General features: G+C 32.0%; 2 protein-coding genes across 2 annotated transcripts; both read right to left on the bottom strand.

The window, feature by feature from the left end:
• Window positions 1–239: 239 nt before the first annotated feature.
• LOC132727566 (uncharacterized) lies at window positions 240–6,184 on the bottom strand. Its single transcript, XM_060713150.1, has 2 exons — window positions 6,064–6,184; window positions 240–2,637 (listed from the first exon to the last, which is right to left on the bottom strand). The coding sequence occupies exon 2, from the start codon at window positions 1,590–1,592 to the stop codon at window positions 879–881; it is 714 nt and encodes a 237-aa protein (XP_060569133.1). The 5' UTR covers window positions 1,593–2,637; window positions 6,064–6,184; the 3' UTR covers window positions 240–878.
• Window positions 6,185–16,191: 10,007 nt separating this feature from the next.
• Window positions 16,192–19,061, bottom strand: LOC132727473 (heat shock 70 kDa protein 12B-like). Its single transcript, XM_060713036.1, has 2 exons — window positions 18,910–19,061; window positions 16,192–18,464 (listed from the first exon to the last, which is right to left on the bottom strand). The coding sequence occupies exons 1-2, from the start codon at window positions 19,034–19,036 to the stop codon at window positions 17,320–17,322; spliced, it is 1,272 nt and encodes a 423-aa protein (XP_060569019.1). The 5' UTR covers window positions 19,037–19,061; the 3' UTR covers window positions 16,192–17,319.
• Between the last annotated feature and the right edge of the window lie 7 nt (window positions 19,062–19,068).

Below are 19,068 nucleotides of genomic sequence, written 5' to 3'. Positions count from 1 at the left end.
CTGTGTTGGTGCAACAGTAAATACGGTCACCCACTCCTGCAAAAAAAGGCAATGTGATATGACCTAATAACTTGCTTTTGCATTGAAGACATATGAACTCCAGCAATATATCCAAGGTGGGAAATCTTGGGCCATCATGACCTTTTTGTTTGAAATTTAAAATAACTATATTTCTTTGTAAGATTTTATTTGCTGAAAAAGCATACAACAAAAATGCATTTGTAGAAAAATTAATGTATTACATTATAAGTAGGCATGAAATAGTATTTTAAAGGGAATTTTATGAATTTGCAGTTGATAAATTATTTTTTTATTTTTTACAGGAAGTATTTCGGTATTTTTATTATTGTAGCTTTCTTGTTAAATAATCACACTAGTTATTCTTCTTCAGCATTTAGATTTCCTCAGATCATTTATCAGTCACGTCTATTAAAGAATATGTAACAAAATCAAATAAGCTTATAGATTTTTAAAGCAGTTTTTCCATTAAAATTATTTTCCTCATTGGTAATATGTTTTTATGACAAAACAAACTTTATTTTTAATGACTTAAATTGAATCGGTCTATAATGGATGGTTTGTGATACAAAAAAAATATGTTGATAATGTTAAGTATTAGATATAATAACAAACCGCAAAATAATTTTTAATTCATGATATAAATGTTCATACTATGTACACCACTTAGAACTTTCCAAGCAATATTTTATAAGAATATGCAAATGATATCATTTTTATTATTTTAAATCAGTTTTTGAAACAATATTGGAACATGTGCCCACTGTAGATCCATCCACTTTAATGTAGACAAAATAACAAAAGTATGCAGTTAATTATGTATTAACTTGTTTTGATAATACAGTTAAAGTTGTATTGTTCTACGACAGTTTATAGATTTGAAGGAAGTTGCTATACTTTTCATCTACAGTATCACAGCTATAATACAGCTTCTTTGTTTCTCCACACCAACATACAGCGAATGGTGCCTTCAGATCCTGCAGCACCACCTTTCCTGTAGAACAATCTCCTGATATTTCTTCTATAACATTTTTCTTCCAATCACACACAAAGACAGTACCATCATCTGACAGTGACATTCCTAAAGGGTAATTCATACCACTATAACTACCTATCACTTCACCTTGCCAGTTTAATCTTGTCACTGGCTTTATGTCCCAGTCTGATACATAGATTGAACTTCTATTACATGTGACATAATGTGGATATTTAAAAATATTTTTTCCATCAATTGTTGTCAGTATAGTGCCATTCATATCAAGGATCTGTAGTTTTGCAGGACTAAGAAATGCCACAACAAGTTTACCTTGATAACAGCTTATACCACGACAGTCTCCACCAACCTTCAGAGTGTGCTTCTTAATGAGTTGGTTTGATGAGATTGATATAAACTGTATGGTCTGTATGTGAGGAAGTGCGACAGCAAGTTCAGTACTGGTTACTGTTGTGATATCACATGGTTCACCATCTAGTTGTAGTTGATCAGACACAGATTGACTGCTGGTATCCACCATCTTAACAGCTTTGTTATTGCCGTCAGTAATGATAATAAGATCATGAGTCAGCAAAGCCATTCCTGTTATCCAGCATCTTGTTTTATCTTTTGATGTCTTCACATTGATTTTTCCCTCATCTGCAGTTTGTCTAGGCGTAATTTGTACTGACTGAGATTTTTTTATTTAAAGTTTTTTTTTGTCAATGTACCTAAAGACTTCTCTGTTTTGACAATATTTAATATGGCATCATTGGATTGAAAGGTGTGCTCTTTATATCATATGATAAAAGTCGTTGTGTTTTTGCCATATTCTGTATTGTTTTCTCTGCAAGTTTAAGCTCCATGAACAGTTTGTTGGCCTGTTTTGATGTGTTAAGTTGTTTGATGTTATCTGATGATGTTCTCAGAGATTTGGTTATATCTTCACATTTTGTTTCTACTGCTTTTAGATGTGTGTGTTGTTATCTTGTTCTATTACTTTAGCTGCATCTTCAGCCTGTCTCTCAAGTTTATCTAGTATTTCGTTGATTTCTTGCCGAAACTTTTTAATGTCAACTAATGCATCTTTGAGAGAGCTGTTTGATTTGTGTGTACTGTCCTTGACATCTTTTAAAATCTGTTGAAATCTTGCAGAAGTAGTATTTACTGCATTAAAGATAACTTGATATTCTTTGCTGTCTATTATATCACCAGAAATGTCTGGTATATAATCAACATTGCAGGGGGTAGCTTGATGTTCAAGGGTAACACAAACACTGCAAAGAAATTCTGTATGATTATTGCAGTAGAACTTGATCGTTTCTTGTGGATGTTTAAGACATGGTGTGGTCAGAGCATCAGACTGGCCTGAGTCAATGGATGTTGAGGGGTGCTGCAAAACTTTAGGCATATTAGTAGCGTCCTGAAGTGTGTGATGTTTGGAAAGCCTACTCACTTTGTGTGCTGTAAAACAATTCTTGCAGAGGTGTTCCTTGCAGTCAGTGCAGAAACCATAGGCAGGTAGTGTAGTTCCCTCCTCGTCACAAGGCTGGCAGTAAAGTTGAAGATCTTCATCTGATGCCATGGATGTTGCTAATGATGAAAATTGTTTAGAAGCTTTCTTTCCTGAGACTGCCATGTTTTACCTAAAATGTATTATAATGGATTACTATATATTGCATGTCTGTCTAATTGTCCTTTTTCATGTAGTTCTGTAATGCTCTAGCAGATAATTTAAAACATAGGTAGTAATTTGCTTAATTTTATGGTTTGTTTGTGGTACAAAGTTGAGCAGAGAATATCTTTTAGCAATAAGATATTCAAGCAACATAAAAATGGTTGTGTAATGATAAATCCAACTAAATAATTATATCTCATCAACATATCTCTTACTGAATTTGTACAAAATATGTACAAATATGTAAGTATGCCATTGTGACATACTAAATGAAATATGTACACATATGTGAATATATCATTGTGACATACACAATGAAATATATACAACAAAATAAAATATTTATTGTGACATGCAAATGAAATGAGGGCATGATTATCATATGAGCTTCTATTTCTAGTTACAAGGTATTTTATCTTCATTTCATAATGACTTTGTTAAATATTTGAAGATTGTTAAACACTGGTTTAACTGACAATCCTTAGTTATTTGTATGGTTTCTATTTTGTTTTAAATATATGTTCTTGAAAATTAGGTAAGGTTAAGCATACATATTATGGTGGAAGGAGTTTCAATAGTCGTATCTTAGGTGGAAGGAAATAGAATCTACCATGCAGAAATGTTAACCATAATGAGACAATGTGAAGAGGCATATTAGACCTTCCAATTCAAGTTTACCTCAGGTCAAGGTCACAATTTGTTTGAATTTCAAAATTGACTTAATGCTTGTATATTTTCGAATCGATGGAAAGAAAATTTTGGCAGAAATATTTCGTATTATGAGACGATGTGTAGAACACATATTTGACCTCTTGAGATCAAAGTTGGCCCTACCTCGGGAATAAATTGATTTATATTGACCTATATAGATATACACATTTAAGTTTCATTATGTGAAACTACTATGTCTACATATTTAGCATGTAGCATTACTTATTGACCTTTACAAAACTGATATGAATCATACCACATGGTTCACAGGCATGAGGGATGTTGCACTTTTTCATTAATTCGTCATGTTGATACTAAATAAAACCAAGTATGCAGTTTTCATTGTAATTTTGTTGTATTATTTAATGCCTCAAAAGGATCACCTTTCTTCCAGATTTTTGTATGAAATTACGAATCCAAGAGCTTAGATATTTGTCATGAAGCAGACATCTTCAAACAATTAAAAAAATTATGCTGCTTTGGTGAAAAAAAGACAAATCCAATATTGACCTAATTCCAAACTTTAACATTTGTTGACATTTTCTAGCACTGTATCTCAGATGAGCGATCCAGGATCATAATGGCTTTCTTTTTTACCTTATATGGGGGTTATTGTCATGTTTTGTATGACAAAATATAAAGCCCTGGCTTAGAATGTTTGCCGTATAAATGAACATGTATAGTGTCAATAATGGTAGGCCTATGTATAGTGAATGTTAAATCTAAGATAAATGTTATCTGCAGACAGACAGCAGAAAAATGATAGGCTCCCATTTATTGACTGAAAGGCATAAAAAGCCTTTTTTTTATATCAGTCATTACTTTTTAAAAATGCCTTTCATATGTTGTTGACATAAAATGTCAGTTTAAACATTGTTAAAAAGTCCTCTTCAATTATGTTTTTATGCCTAGGAAGGGAGGCATATTAAGATCCCACCGCGTCTGTCTATCTGTCTGTCTGTGTGTGTGCAATACCCAATAGGGATAGGGGGCCATCTAACTGTTAACAGAACAAAAGAGAACAATAGAATTCATTCCGTTACAATGGAATAAGGGGTCATGGCCCTCTATTAAACAAAAGAAAATAACAACAGAAATGACCCTTTATCTGATGACTTTATCCCTAATTGGCTGGACATCCGTTCCCACTTCATTGGTGTCCGGACAGTAACTCTGTCATACATTGAGGGATTTTAAAATAGCTTGACCCACATTTCTACCACATGAAGACGATGTGTCACGTTTAAGAACTACGTCCCTACCTCAAAGGTTAAGGTCACACTTACATTTTGAAGTTTCACATTATCACAAATAGAGTTAATAAGTACACATATTCGTGTCTGGACTGTAACTTTGTCGTGCATCGAAGGATTTTAAAAAAATAGGCATAATTGTACACCACATCAAGACGGTGTGTCGCGTCTAAGAATTACATCCTTACCTCTACTGTCAAGTTCACACTACCATTTTGAAGTTCACTTTATTACAATAAGAGTAAATAGGTAAACACAATCGTGTCCGGGCTGTAACTTTGTCATGCATTGGCATAAATGTCTATCACATCAAGACAATGTGTCGCGTCCAAGAATCATGTACCTACCTCAAATTTCAAGGTCACACTACCATTTTGAAGTTCACTTTATCACAATTGGTGTCCGGATTGTAACTTTGTCATGCATTAAAGAATTTTAAAATAACAATGCATAAATGTCAACCACATTAAGACGACATGTCGTGTTCAAGACCCATGTCCCTACCTTCAAGGTCAAGGTCACACTTATAGTTTGAAGGAACTCATTCTCTTGAGAAGAGTTTGAAAATACACATTCATGTCCGGACTGTAACTTTGTCATATATAGAAGGATTTTCAAATGACAATGCACAAAATTTTAATGTCTACTACATTTATCACATTAGTCTTGGAAAAAGACTCATGTCCGTCTGTCTGTCCCCTGTTACACAACAAACATGTCCAGACTGTAACTTTGTTCTGCATTGAGGGATTTTGAAATAACTATGCACATATGTCTATCAGATGACAATGTTTTGTCGCGTCCAAGAATCACATCCCTTTTCAAAGGTCAAGGTCACACTTATATTCTGAAGGGTCACGCTATCACAATTAGAGATTATAGGTACACACATTAGTGTCGGGACAATAACTTTGTCATGCATCAAGGATTTTAGAATAACTTGACACAAATGTCTACCATATTCAGATGAGGTGTTTTGTTTAAAACCCATGTTCCAACCTCCAAGGTCAATGTCACACTAATAGTTTAAAGGTACTTATGCTCATAAGAAGAGTTTGAAGGTACACATTAGTTTCCAAACTGTAACATTGTCATGCATTGAAGGATTTTAAAATAACTTGACATAAATGTCTACCTTATCAAGATGTTGTGTCGCATCCAAGATCCTTGTCCCAAGGTGTTAAGTTTGCTATAATAGCACTCCATAACACAAGAACAATATTAGGCAATAAGTTACTTACATTCTCTTTCCTTTTCATAATACCTGCATGCTTTGGAAACCTTTTCAGTGGCATTTGTCACTTGCGTGACAGCTCTTGCTTTTTTCAAAATCAAAAACAAAAATTTGTCACCAGTATTTTGTTACTGTAGAGCTTGAAACCAAATATATCACGGTTTTAAAATATTTTAACTATTAAGAATCATCGTACCTTAAGTTATCCTCAAAATTGTGTCACAGGTTTGAGATCATGCACAGTAAATTGCTGAAAAATTTAGGTTAAATGTAAATATTTTGCTTGTTTGGTATTATCTGCTATATTTTCCTTAAACTAAGTTTTTGATATTGGACTCATGGACCTTGATCATATTTACGTCTTTGATTTTGACCTGGTATACATTACAAAGGTTATATCTGAAAGATAACACTCATTTATCTAGTTGATAGTAAGAAGTCTATGGTGCTTGAGAGTTGATCAAATTTTAGTTTTATGTTAAAACAAGTACATTGTATTTTAATCATTCAAGAAAGATAAAGTCCTAGTTTTAATTTGAAATTTAGATCTTATGTTATTCCTCCTCATTGTTGAAAGGAAGTTCAATCTTTACCTCCTATTTAAGTTAATTGGTTTTCAAATTGTTTAAATTGTCCTAACAATGTATAAAGATCATGAACTTTATTATTATATTATTATTATTTATCTATTATTAATGGCAGAATAAGTAGACTTTCCAATCAGGTTTTTCAATTTTTGGACAGAAAAAAAGAAAAGATAAAAGATAATGTTTCGCATATTTTCGAACATGCTATCCCATAAATTGAAACTGAAAGTCTTTACTCCTTGTCATTCTGACTATTTAAGCAAGTGATGTTACACACTTTAAGTTATATATAAAACATGTGTACCGTTATGATATACTTTAAAACTGTTAAGATTATTTCGAAATCCGATAATTACCGACTAAAAGTCATTGAATAATCAAATATCTCAGGTATACCTTGCCAAACAATACCCAGACATAGCTGTCTGTGATTTTTAAAGATACAATGCCTCATTAGGCCCGTTTCAGTTTAAAATTATAAGATATACGCAGAGTTAAGAGTTTCCAGTTTTTGAAAATTTAGAAAATGTACTCACCACTGAGAGCCTAATAGCTGTATAGTGACAGATCAATAAGTCCGCAAACATATAACGAACCAAGACCAAGGCTGACAATGAGGTAACTTTAATGTTATGCGGTCCGATGCACTTTGTACTATTTTCTTAAAAAAAATTTGTTCATTATGAACAGTTCATCTCAACGCTAAATTTGCTAATTGGAAAACGCTGCATTAACAACAGTTCAAACATGAATTCACCAATTTTACATTTCCTGGAAACTACTCAGATGTACAATGAATAGAAACTTTGATTTTTAATATTCCATGCAAAGTTTACAAAACAGATATAATTTGACAGCATTTTACCTATGTTCACACTTAAATGTGGCAGCATGTACTAGCTCGGAAGTAGCTATAAAGCAGTTTATCATATACATTGAAAAGGTAGCTCTGTACTTTATATTTATACATATAGCAGGATAAAGGAGCAAAAACCACGGACTAAGGATTCTTTCATTTGACAAAGCTATTTATCATCGGTGTTTCTATCAAGGTGTCCGCCTGTGCCTAAAATAATGTACAGAGAGGCACCTGAGTGAATGTGTGACCAAGAAATTCCTGGTCCGCTCTCTGACTTCTGATCTATCTGGCATGTTCATTACACTGGTGTAAAATGTTTGTTCTCATTTTGATAATTAGCAAAAGACACTAGCCTTGGTTGTGTTTGTTTTACTTGTCTTAAAGCAATTAATTTACTTAATGTTAAAATAATTGACTTTTGCTCAAGTTGTGTTATATTACTTTGTTACGTTATTAAGATTTTATGTTCATACTTATTTTACACTTATTCCCACATTAACATGTTGAATTATTCAAGTTTGACCTTGACCCTAAAGTGACTTGACTGTCAGTCATATCTTTTATTATTAACAAATATATTTGATGCATAATTTGATCAAATAAAACTCTAATGACTGTGAACATGGACATGTTAAAAAAATCAAGTAAGACCTTTATCTGTACCTTAAATATCAAGGTCAAACATGGAATTTTGATCCAATTTTGTACTAATGTTTTTCCCCTGATTTGTGTTTGCTTTTGGAAATGAGAATAAGTTGAGTGTGGCCCTTGCTTGGTAGTGGCTCTTGATTTTTTACTTCGCCCCTGTTCTTAGAATTAGCCCTGCTTAGGAATTCACTCTACACTTTACAAAGACATTTTATGAAAAGCACCCTTAAACATTTTTGTCTTTTAAGAGCCACTCCCAGTAGCTTCAGTCCAGACATTCGCAGCTTTATCTGCAGATTAATTTTTTTTTCAAATCTGCAGCCCTTAACGAAAACTTCTCAACAAAATTTGAGTAATATGCAATAAAGTTTAAATATTTGACAAAATATGTGTACCTTTTGCTTTATTTAGGTGAATGATATATCTGTTAAATTGGAGAGTATTAAAGGGAAAGGCACTGCTGCCATGGCAGAGTTAAAAAATGGCCAGGCATCACCACTGAATGTTGACTCCCCTTAACCAGTCACGAAGCAAGATGCTTTTTCAGTCTTACAGAGTATATCAAAATGTCAACAATACCAAAAAGCAATACAGCTTGTTAGATCTTTCAGGTATGGTATGGTAGGAAACTAATTAATTATTTTGTTATAGATATCCTTATCAATGTAATTTTTATAAGTTATTTATTTAAATGTATTAAACATCAACAGCATGTTCAATTTGTAGAAAATCGATGACTTCTAACCATTTTCACAAGTAAGTAAACTAAAATTGCTTGTTCATATTTTTGAAAACAGTTGTGAATTAAATAAATAAATTGTCTTATCAAGGGCTAACTGATAAACAGACACCGTATTTACCGGTATTAACACAAACAAATGATATAAAATACAAATTAATCGTCCTTACTGAACATTATGACAATCTCATAGATGTCTTATTTAATATATATATACTGTAGTTCTCTATTTTACGAAAAAGATGATTTTATAGGACAAAACAGACCTAAAAAAAGTGTAGTTGCTTGTCTTTGAACGTTTTTAAAGCCGCGCATTACAGCATAATCAAATCCCGTAAAATAAAATTGACAAAACATTGTTGCTCATCACTTAATGAAATGTTACATTCAAACTTCACTCTATGGTTTCCAGTTTATTATTAGAATGAATAAAAAATTCAGGACAATGTGGCCTGATTACATGTTTGGGCAATCACAGGATGATGACCTTGTTACCCTGCTCAATGTGTTTTGTATTAAAATTGCTGAAAAGAAAACAGGTACCAGTAATGTCATATTATCAATATTTCATATTTGTAAAATATCTTGATCATATTTTTAGAGAATTCTCTTCTTTTTTCAAGCATGTTTTCCTCTTAAAGGAACAAACTGCAATTATTATTGATTACTTTTAATTAGATATTGTATCAATGATTAATGTAGAAATGTTATTATCAAGATATTATACCGACTATGTCTGTTATCTTTCAGGTGTATTTGTTCTAACAAGGTGGTGTTTGACATTTGTTTGTTATATGGCCAGTTATTGGACATAAATCAACAAATTAGAAACTGGACTATACCCTCTCCTCAACAGCAGTGAACAGGAAACAACGATTTATTGGACTCTAGTACGTTATGATAATAAAGCTATTATGACCGGGACAAGAAATCTACAATTTACTGGACTAAAGTAAATAATGATGGTAAAGTGTGTTTTTAACAGGATAAGAAACAACAATTTATTAGACTTGAATTAATAATGATTGTAAAATGAATTCTGATCAGGACAGAAAATTACAATTTATTGGACTTGAATTAATAATGATGGTAGAATTATTCTGATCAGGACATAAAACTTTAATTTATTGGACTTGAATAAATAATGATGGTACAATAAATTCTGATCCGGACAGAAAACTACAATTTATTGGACTTTAGTAAATAATGATGGTATCATAGGATTTAGTATATCACATATTCTGATTTTGGCATTGATATTTCTTGCTTTGTGAGAATTTATAAAGGAAGTAAACATGGCTTACAACACTTTTAAGTGTTTAAAAGTGAGTACCTCACAAGCCATTACTAGAGGGAGTGAGGGATGTTGCACTATTTCATTATCCCTTATGTACAGACTCAATCAAACCGAATCTGAAATTTTCGTGTAGTTTTGTTGTTACTGATGCTTCCGAGGGATCACTTTTGTCCAGATTTTTTTACAGACATTTCGGACAGTATTTACGTTTTACCAGTCAATTATGGACAACTAGTGTATTTTAACACCTTTATTAATTATTCAGTGTCCACTAGAAAGTATGTTTCTCGTACTATAGAGAGCAGAGACGATTTACTTCCTATATGTTTGTTGTTGTGTGGAGATATCCATCCGTGCCCCGGACCCTCAGCTGACACTTCTAGTTCCACCACAAGTGATTTTAAAGTTTTCAATAAACGTGGTCTTCATTTTATTCATGTCAACACTAGAAGTCTTTTACCAAAACTACATGAAATTAATTCTGTAGCTCGTAGATCTAGAGCCGCATGTATTTGTGTTTCCGAAACCTGGTTAGATGACTCAGTTCCAGATTCTGAAGTTAACATCGACAACTATTGTATTCAGCGCAGGGATCGAAACAGACAAGGGGGTGGCGTTTGTATTTATATCAGGAAGGATTTATCCTACAACACACGCGATGATCTCAAGCATGAAGAATTAGAAGCTACATGGATTGATATACTTTTACCAAAATCAAAACCTATCTTATGTGGTGTTATTTATAGACCTCCTGTGCAACTAAACTTTTATACAATTTTAGACTCTTTATTCTCGTCAAGTAGTGACTTTTTACAATGTGAATCTATAATTTTAGGAGATTTTAATACAGATGTGTCTAAAGTTAAGTCTTATCCTCTTTTGCAATGTTGTAAGTCATTTATTAATATGTTTCATTACAAACAATTGATCTCAGAACCTACTAGAGTTAGTATTTCAAGTGCAACTATTATTGACTTGATATTGGTGCCTGATAATGATAAAATTTCTCAGTCAGGTGTAATTCATACTTCATTTAGTGATCATAGCTTAATATTTTGTACAAGAAAAGTCAGTAAAATTCCTATTTGTTTTCATAACAATGTCACTTTAAGATCTTTGAAAAAGTATAACAAAGATGAATTTCAAGCTAGTCTTCTAGATACTGACTTGTCTCTTGTTTTGCTAAGTGATAATGTAAATGATGCCTGGAATATATTTAAACAGTTACTTTTATCTGTGATAGACAATATAGCTCCTGTGAAACAGACCAGAATTAAACAGAGAACAGAGTCATGGATTGACTCAGACATTCTTAGTGTAATTAATGAAAGGGATAAAGCTTTTAATAAATAAAAATGTGATAGAAACTGTGATAATTATGACTCATATAAGACTCAAAAAAGGAATATTTTACTAATACACTTGAGGAGAACAAAAATGATTCAACTTCTTTATGGAAAACTGTTAAAAATCTTGGTTTGCCTTCCCAGAAGGGTTCATCATCAACCAGTTCAAATATTTGTTTAAATATCGATGACAATGTGTGTTTTGAAAAGACACTGAATCATTTAACAAATTTTATACAACAGTTGCATGTAAATTTGTTGAAAAGTTGCCAGAAAGTATGCATAAATTTGGTACGAATTTTGGTAATAATTTTTATGCAAATAAGGGTGTTTTTGCAAACAGTTTTTCTTGTTCCATTGTTTCTGAAAGTAAAGTTTTTAAATACTTAACTTCATTAGGTGTCAAAAAAGCTACTGGCTTAGATGGTATACCTTCACGTTTTATCAGAGATGGATACCCAGTTATTGCTAGTCCATTAGCTCATATCATAAACTTATCCCTTACCCAAGGTCAAGTCCAGATGATCTTAAATCTGCAAGAGTTGTTCCCCTCTATGAAAAGAACGACAAATTGTCTGTTGGTAATTACCGGCCTGTGTCCATTTTAAATGTTGTATCTAAAATCCTTGAAAAGGTGGTTTATGACCAGGTTGAAGCTTATTTTAAGGATAAAGATCTGCTGTATAATTTCAATCAGGTTTCAGGAGTGGCTTCTCTACTGATACTTGTCTGATTCACCTTACAGACTTTATCAGGTATGTAAACGATAAAGGTAATGTTGTTGGTATGGTGCTGCTGGAATTGCAGAAAGCGTTTGACACAGTCGACCATTCCATTCTTTTAATGAAACTGCAAGCATCAGGTCTTAGTATTGACGTCCTAAATTGGTTCAAATCATATTTATCAGATAGACAGCAGCTTGCAGAAGTCTCTGGTACTTATTCTTCCAACTCAAAAATAGCATGTGATGTTCCTCAGGGCTCAAGCCTTGGACCCCTTCTCTTTTTAATTTATGTAAACGATATGTCAGCTGTGATCAAAAATAAATTGCTTTTGTATGCTGATGATTCTGGTATCCTTGTATCTGGTAAAAGTTTATCTGTTGTTGATAAGGCATTGACAGATGATATGGAATTGGTCAGCCAATGGTTAGTGGACAATAAGTTGCAACTTGAGTAAAACCGAGTCAATTTTAATTGGGTCCAGGCAGAAGCTTGGGTCACAATCTAACATGCATATAACCTGTTCTGGTACATCCATTGAATCAACTTCATCTATCAAGTATCTTGGGATTACTATAGACCAAAATCTGTCATTTTGCGCCATGGCCGAGTCTGTTCTTAAGAAGGCCAACTCTCGGTTAAAATTTCTTTACCGCAAGAAAGAGTTTCTTACTCAGCATACCAAGAAACTTCTGGTTATGTCTCTTATTCAGTGTCACTATGATTACGCATGCTCTGTTTGGTATAATAGCTTGACACAGTCTTTAAAAAATAAGTTACAAACTTGTCAAAATAAAATAATGAGATTTGTACTTGACTTGGATTCCAGAGCCCATATTGACCCATCCCACTTTAAGTCCCTTAACTGGTTACCGGTCCACAGAAGAGTTGAACAGATAATGTTGTGTCATGTTTTTAAGATAAAAAATGGCCTGTCTCCGGATTACATGTCTGAACACTTTATTTCGCAAGATTCCGTACATAATTATAGTACAAGACTTAGTCAAAAGGGTGGGTATTGTCTACCTAAGGTCAAAGGTCAGGGTTCTAAATCCTTTGCTTTCTCTGGTATTAAATTATGGAATGATTTACCTGTAGAGTTAACGGAGATCAACAGGTTACAAAGTTTTAAGGTTGCCATCAAAAGTCATCTTATGAACAGTATTAAAATTTTTTTACTATGTTTTTACATATTTCGGCTCAGGATTTTAAATTGTCTGCTATTTATCTTTTTACAATTTTAATAATGTGTTTTAAATCCTAGCTGTAAACAGGAGTATCATTAAATCAAGATTTGACTGTGATAGACATTTTTATGATTAATTAGTATTTTTAAACATGATTATATTTAGGTCTGCCTCTCTATGTCATGCCGCCACTACAAAGGACCACAATGGAAATAAGAGTTTTTTGCCCTTTTTTGTGTTATCTTTGGTTTTGGTAAGCATGTCATAGTTTTCTCGTATGTGATATAGTATTTAATAATGCTCATTATTTTATCCTATGTTATATTGTCAACTATGTATATTCTTCCTTTGCCGAAATAAATCTATCTATCTATCTATTTATCTATCTATCTATTGATTTTATCTCAATGTTAAGTGATTGTTGAATGTGTGCTAAACTCAGTTGAGATGTATATATTTTGAGAATATCAGTAAATGAATAGAATAAGTATGCTCCCTTACATTGCTAAATTTAGGTCATTTGTTGTTTGTCAACTTTTTAGTGATATATCACTCACAAATGTGTGACAAAACGTATTTGTTCAAGTCAAGCATATTCATAGTTATAGTGTTTTATTATTTCTAACACATTTTGCCAGTAACTTTACATTTAATATGTCACCTGTGCTAGACTTTATCCATAGCAAACAATCAGGGTACCATCACATTACATATTTGCTCAAAATTAAATTGTTTAATGTTTACTTATGAAATGATAAAATGAAATGTTTTCATACAATTTTCTACAGAAAACAAAATCCTGTCATTTAACTTTATTCATAAGATGTGCCAAATCTGTTGTTTGTTCTTCTAAACATGTTCATGTTAATTAGAAAGGTTGTAGACTTTGTTAGAGAAATATTTGTTGTAATATATTTGTCACTAAAGTACACATCCTCATTTTGTTGTACATGATTATCGTCAACATGATACATACAAACATTGGATTCCATTTATTAATAACCTCTATACATCACTGACTTCTAAATCATTAAAGAAAATCATGAAAGTGTATGAGATGCATTCAGCAATAAACCAATGAAATGAAATGCCAATTGTCTAGACAAATTAACAACAAAGACATAGGAATAATTTTTCCCTTTGTCAGATTTTTAAGCTCTAAAATCGTGTAGATGTAAAAAAATCCTTGTACTTCATCACAGTGTTATTGTTACAGGATCATTGATTATGTTGTTTTTAGTGTTGAAAATTTAATACTGCTTAAAGAGGCACGATACATGCTGCATCACTTTTCACACAAAAGTACAATTTTAAATTTATTTCTGAGTTTATTTCTCAATAATATTTTAGATATCTCTATTGATCTATGTAAAAATCTAAAATTTAATGTTTTGATGCTTTTTGGACCTTAGTGGTGTTCCTTTAAATGTAGACACCTTTTAATAGGTTTATAATAAAGGTTGATAAAAATAATTGAAATAAAAAAATCATTCGGATCTATATTTATTATTGAAACTATATAGCTACATCCACATCCTTTTCCTACTAGGTCTTTTTATTTGAATGTGCTAATTTAGTAGGTTAAGTTATTTATAAATAATTGCTGTGTTATAGCTCGAGTCTGTCTTTGTAAAAAATGATGGCAAAGCCAACTTTCATTTTGTATATTCAAATATATATATATATAATATTTATTTGAAAGGTATATTTTACTGCAATGTTTGCCACATTGTATTAGTAAGTGTACATTTAGATTCAGAAATAATATAACATCAAATATTAGAGCATTGAAAAATTAAATGCTCCTTATTCTATTTTAAAATAAATTAGAACGTTTTTTTTCTCCATAAATCTTTTGGAAATGCAATTGTTACTATTGAAGTCTTCAGTTGCTAAAGAAAAATATGTATGCTAAAGAAAGTGATTGGTGTTTATGTAGTCTCTGATTACTATGGAATATCAATGAATCCTGAGGGACAGTCGTGGCCAAGTGGCAAAGGGTCGTTGCCTTTAAACCACTTGCCTTCCAACGTAAGTCGACAACATCTCATGATTGGATCATCACAGTATTTGTTCGGGGTAACGTTTCCGGTAACAGTATCTTATATACTGATCCAACTCTTCATAACGTAAGTTATTTATTTTACTGGCATAAACATAAATCTTTTGAATCGTATTATGTGCCAATATAATAACGAGTTTGTTCAGATCTGAACAAAGGGTGGTGGATTGTGAAACCGAAATAATGCAGAAGTATCAAGCAGTGTAAGGAAATGACTTAGCTTTAACCCAATGTTAATACTTTGATGTAAGTAAAAATCAATTAGTGCAAAATATATAAAGATGATTGAACTATAGCTATTAATTTTTCATTTGATTTTTTTTCATTAAATTTTGATCTTTTTTCCTAGCTTACTATTAAAACTTCAGGATTGTTGAGATTAGTTGACTGTCTCAAATAATACCGATTGTTGTTGTTTCTTGTTGCTGTTGTTCAACATCTTAATCTTCTTTAAAATCTTTTTCTTTTTTTGTCATGACAATAATTATGTCAATAATAATAGAAGTGTGTTCTTTTACAGTTTATTTTACACTTTTTTGACATTCGCCATGTCTATTTATTACTAATAGAACGGGGAAAAAATCTTTATTTGTGTCAAGTTTATTCAGTTTCCTTCAAGATATAAGTTTTGAACTAGATCCGTGATTTGCCTTCTTACTTCTTAACATCAAGTTGACATTTGAGTCAACCTTACTCCTATCATTTATGATGATGAATGTGTTTGTGGCAAAATTAATTTAATTATGAAAATATCAATTTTATTTTCAAAAGCATAAGCACTTAAGTTTATGTACAAAACAGTCAATTTTGAAAAACTGCATCTGACGTTGCATGAAAAACTTTATTACAATATTTTTACATATATGTATAAATTAATGCAAATGAATTGTTTTTTCTACAAATGTAAACGTTCCCTGTATCAGTTTTTAAGCAAAGCAGAACTTAGCCACTGAAACAAGCAGGTCTATAGAGAATTTGATAATACTGACGTGCGTGTTCGAGAAATGTTTAAAATGTTAAGTGACTTGTTAAGATAAAATTAGTATTTAACTAAGTCCTGATTGATATATCCATTAACAAATTTAAAACAAACAAAAATTGTAATAGTAAAGATTTTTTATGACAGCTCATTTAGACTGCCTTTACCTTTACCTTTTGTTTGAATTATTTCAATAACACAAATGACTTTGAACAATAGTATGAAAAACATAAAATCAAGAAGGTATGGTTAAAAAAAAACAAAATCATTACACATATTCCAAGTTTTATCATAAATGACACAGACATAATGCATGACTTGTAGAATGGCGAAAAAATATGAGCTATTAGAAACAAACAAAATTCACACGGCCTATATTGCGTTATCCAAATTATACACATATTTATTCAATATGAAGAAATAATACACTTACCAACTAATTTTGACGATCTGTTCAGTTTTCACTGGCAGATCAGATAGGACAAGACAGGTATTATACATGATTACAGATGAAATAGAATCAATTAATTTACACATATAAGATTTTCCAATTAAAAGTTTATATTCACGAAGATATGTCAACAGTTGTATCAAATGTTGAGATAATCAATAGAGAACGCAAAAAATTTCTCAATTTCTCACAAATGTAAAACCAACAGTACACTGTCTTTTCAAAACCTTTTACGGCGTTCTTTATTTCTGAGGTAAACCTCAATCGAAATGATGAAGATAGAAGATGTCGACAATAATGTTTGCTCATTAAAATGATGAAATAATTTCTAATTACGTTGGTATTTTGTTAAATTTTGCAGCAAATATCACTGCACATATTTCAATAAAATGTAAGTGTCAAGCATCACATACTTTCAGGGCCGTCGAATACATATTTGGTAGAAAATAACGTTTATAATTCATTCATTTTACGTGTTTTTCTTTTTCCATTTCAATAAACACATGTAACATTTATCTCTATACAGTTTTCCTAAATGCCCTTTTCAGTATTGACTGAACAAAGAGATTTTTTTATTAAATGTTTTGTGCGCCAAGTTCATTTTCTTCCTTTTGTTTACATAGATTTAAAGTATTTAAAAACTCAAATTTCACCTCAAATTCTTCTTTACTTGTTTCATCTATTGCTTTTACTTCTATCTCAGCTCCTATTACAAAAGATACAAAAACTTCTCTGTTTGTACCTTTTGAAGTATCTGGCATCTTGACAATCATCTCGCCTAATTCTGTGCACCCATCATCTGAAGTGTATAAAACTTTAGACTCATCCAATGAGATATCCCTTGCTGAATGCATAAACACCTTTAATTTGACTTCAGTTTGGTTTGCATCCATCGGAAAGTATTTCTTTACTGGCTGCTTTTCGTTCAAAACGATTAATTCACCCTCCCATACATGTACGGAGAATATATCTTTGCAATAGGCTTTTCCAGATGCACTATGTATCCATTTTTTATCGCTTTTGTGGACGGCAGCGTCAAACAGGCTATTTGTTTTCACTCCAAATGTAGCTGGGCTCCTTCTACTGTTAAGTATTTCTGGGTTATGACCATACAGTACCGCCCCTGTCAAAATCGCTCGAAACGGTGATGTTGGCACAACAACTCTAACTTCAGGAAATGATTCCTTCAGCAGGTCCTTAATTTGTGATACTACAACGCTCGATCCTGAAAGCCCTCCAACCAATACGATTATACTTACATTACCTAATTCCGGTAATTTCAGCATTTTTTCTATCTCTTTGGATATTCGTGTGCACGTTTCTTTGAAAAAATATTCTTTAATGTAAGATGGATCAAAGAGCAGTTTATCTCTGTTTATCTGTAACCCTCCCTTCTTTTTCGCTTCTTCTGTCAGCCGTATCTCATTTTGAAGAAGTCCATTTCTGAATTGTGATGGAACCGTAAGGTTGATAGAACATTTGAGTTCTTTTGTTGATACAATGTTGACCTTTTTGTGCTCGAAATCATCTTCCATTTCTAATAATTCAATGGGATCTCGAAAGACAGTCTTAAATAGATCTCCCTCGAAACTTTCATGTATGGCTTGGAAAAAAGCACTATTGATGTTTTGTCCACCTATAAGTGCTCCCTGTGCGTGACGGATAATGTCAAGAGTGCCCTTAGCATTAACTTTAATAGCTGCCAAATCTGCTGTTCCACCTAAAGAAATGATCGATGGACAAATTATGGATTAAGACTTTAAAACTTGAATTGATATTATAGAGACAATGTAAAAAAGAAAAGCCAGCAACATTTGCGGTATCGGTAAAGGAATTTGAATATATTGCAGTTAAGCTTTCACATATTATGTCAAATTAGACACTTTACTCACATGGATAAAAATTAAATTCAGCGAAAGGAATAGAGATATTCTATTGATTATAGATATACTTTTTTTCTCAAGAATAGACAATTTATTTCACTTTGTTTCGTACATAACAAAGAATCATTTAGATTAAATAAGCTAAAAGAAATGCGCATTGAATTGTATTGTCTATGGAATATATTGTTTCTGTAACAATAATAAATAAAAAAAACTATGTAGAGTTAATTCTTTCAGCTGTTCTTCTATATTTAAAAAAGTTATTTACTCAAATATGTTTACCTCCAAGGTCTGCTACGAGAAAAGACTGGCCAATATTCCCCAAGTCCCACATTGTCTTCCTCTCTTCAAGCGGAAGGTTTAAACAGTAAACAGCAGCAACTTCCGGTTCAAGAGCAATTTCCAACATTTCGCCATCGATGCCACACTATATAATAAAAA

The sequence above is a fragment of the Ruditapes philippinarum genome, unplaced genomic scaffold, assembly GCF_026571515.1.
Source record: "Ruditapes philippinarum isolate M1 unplaced genomic scaffold, ASM2657151v2 ctg2991_1_1_1_1, whole genome shotgun sequence".
NCBI classification, from domain to species: Eukaryota; Metazoa; Mollusca; class Bivalvia; order Venerida; family Veneridae; genus Ruditapes; species Ruditapes philippinarum.
This window is presented reverse-complemented; position numbering and strand designations above follow the sequence as displayed.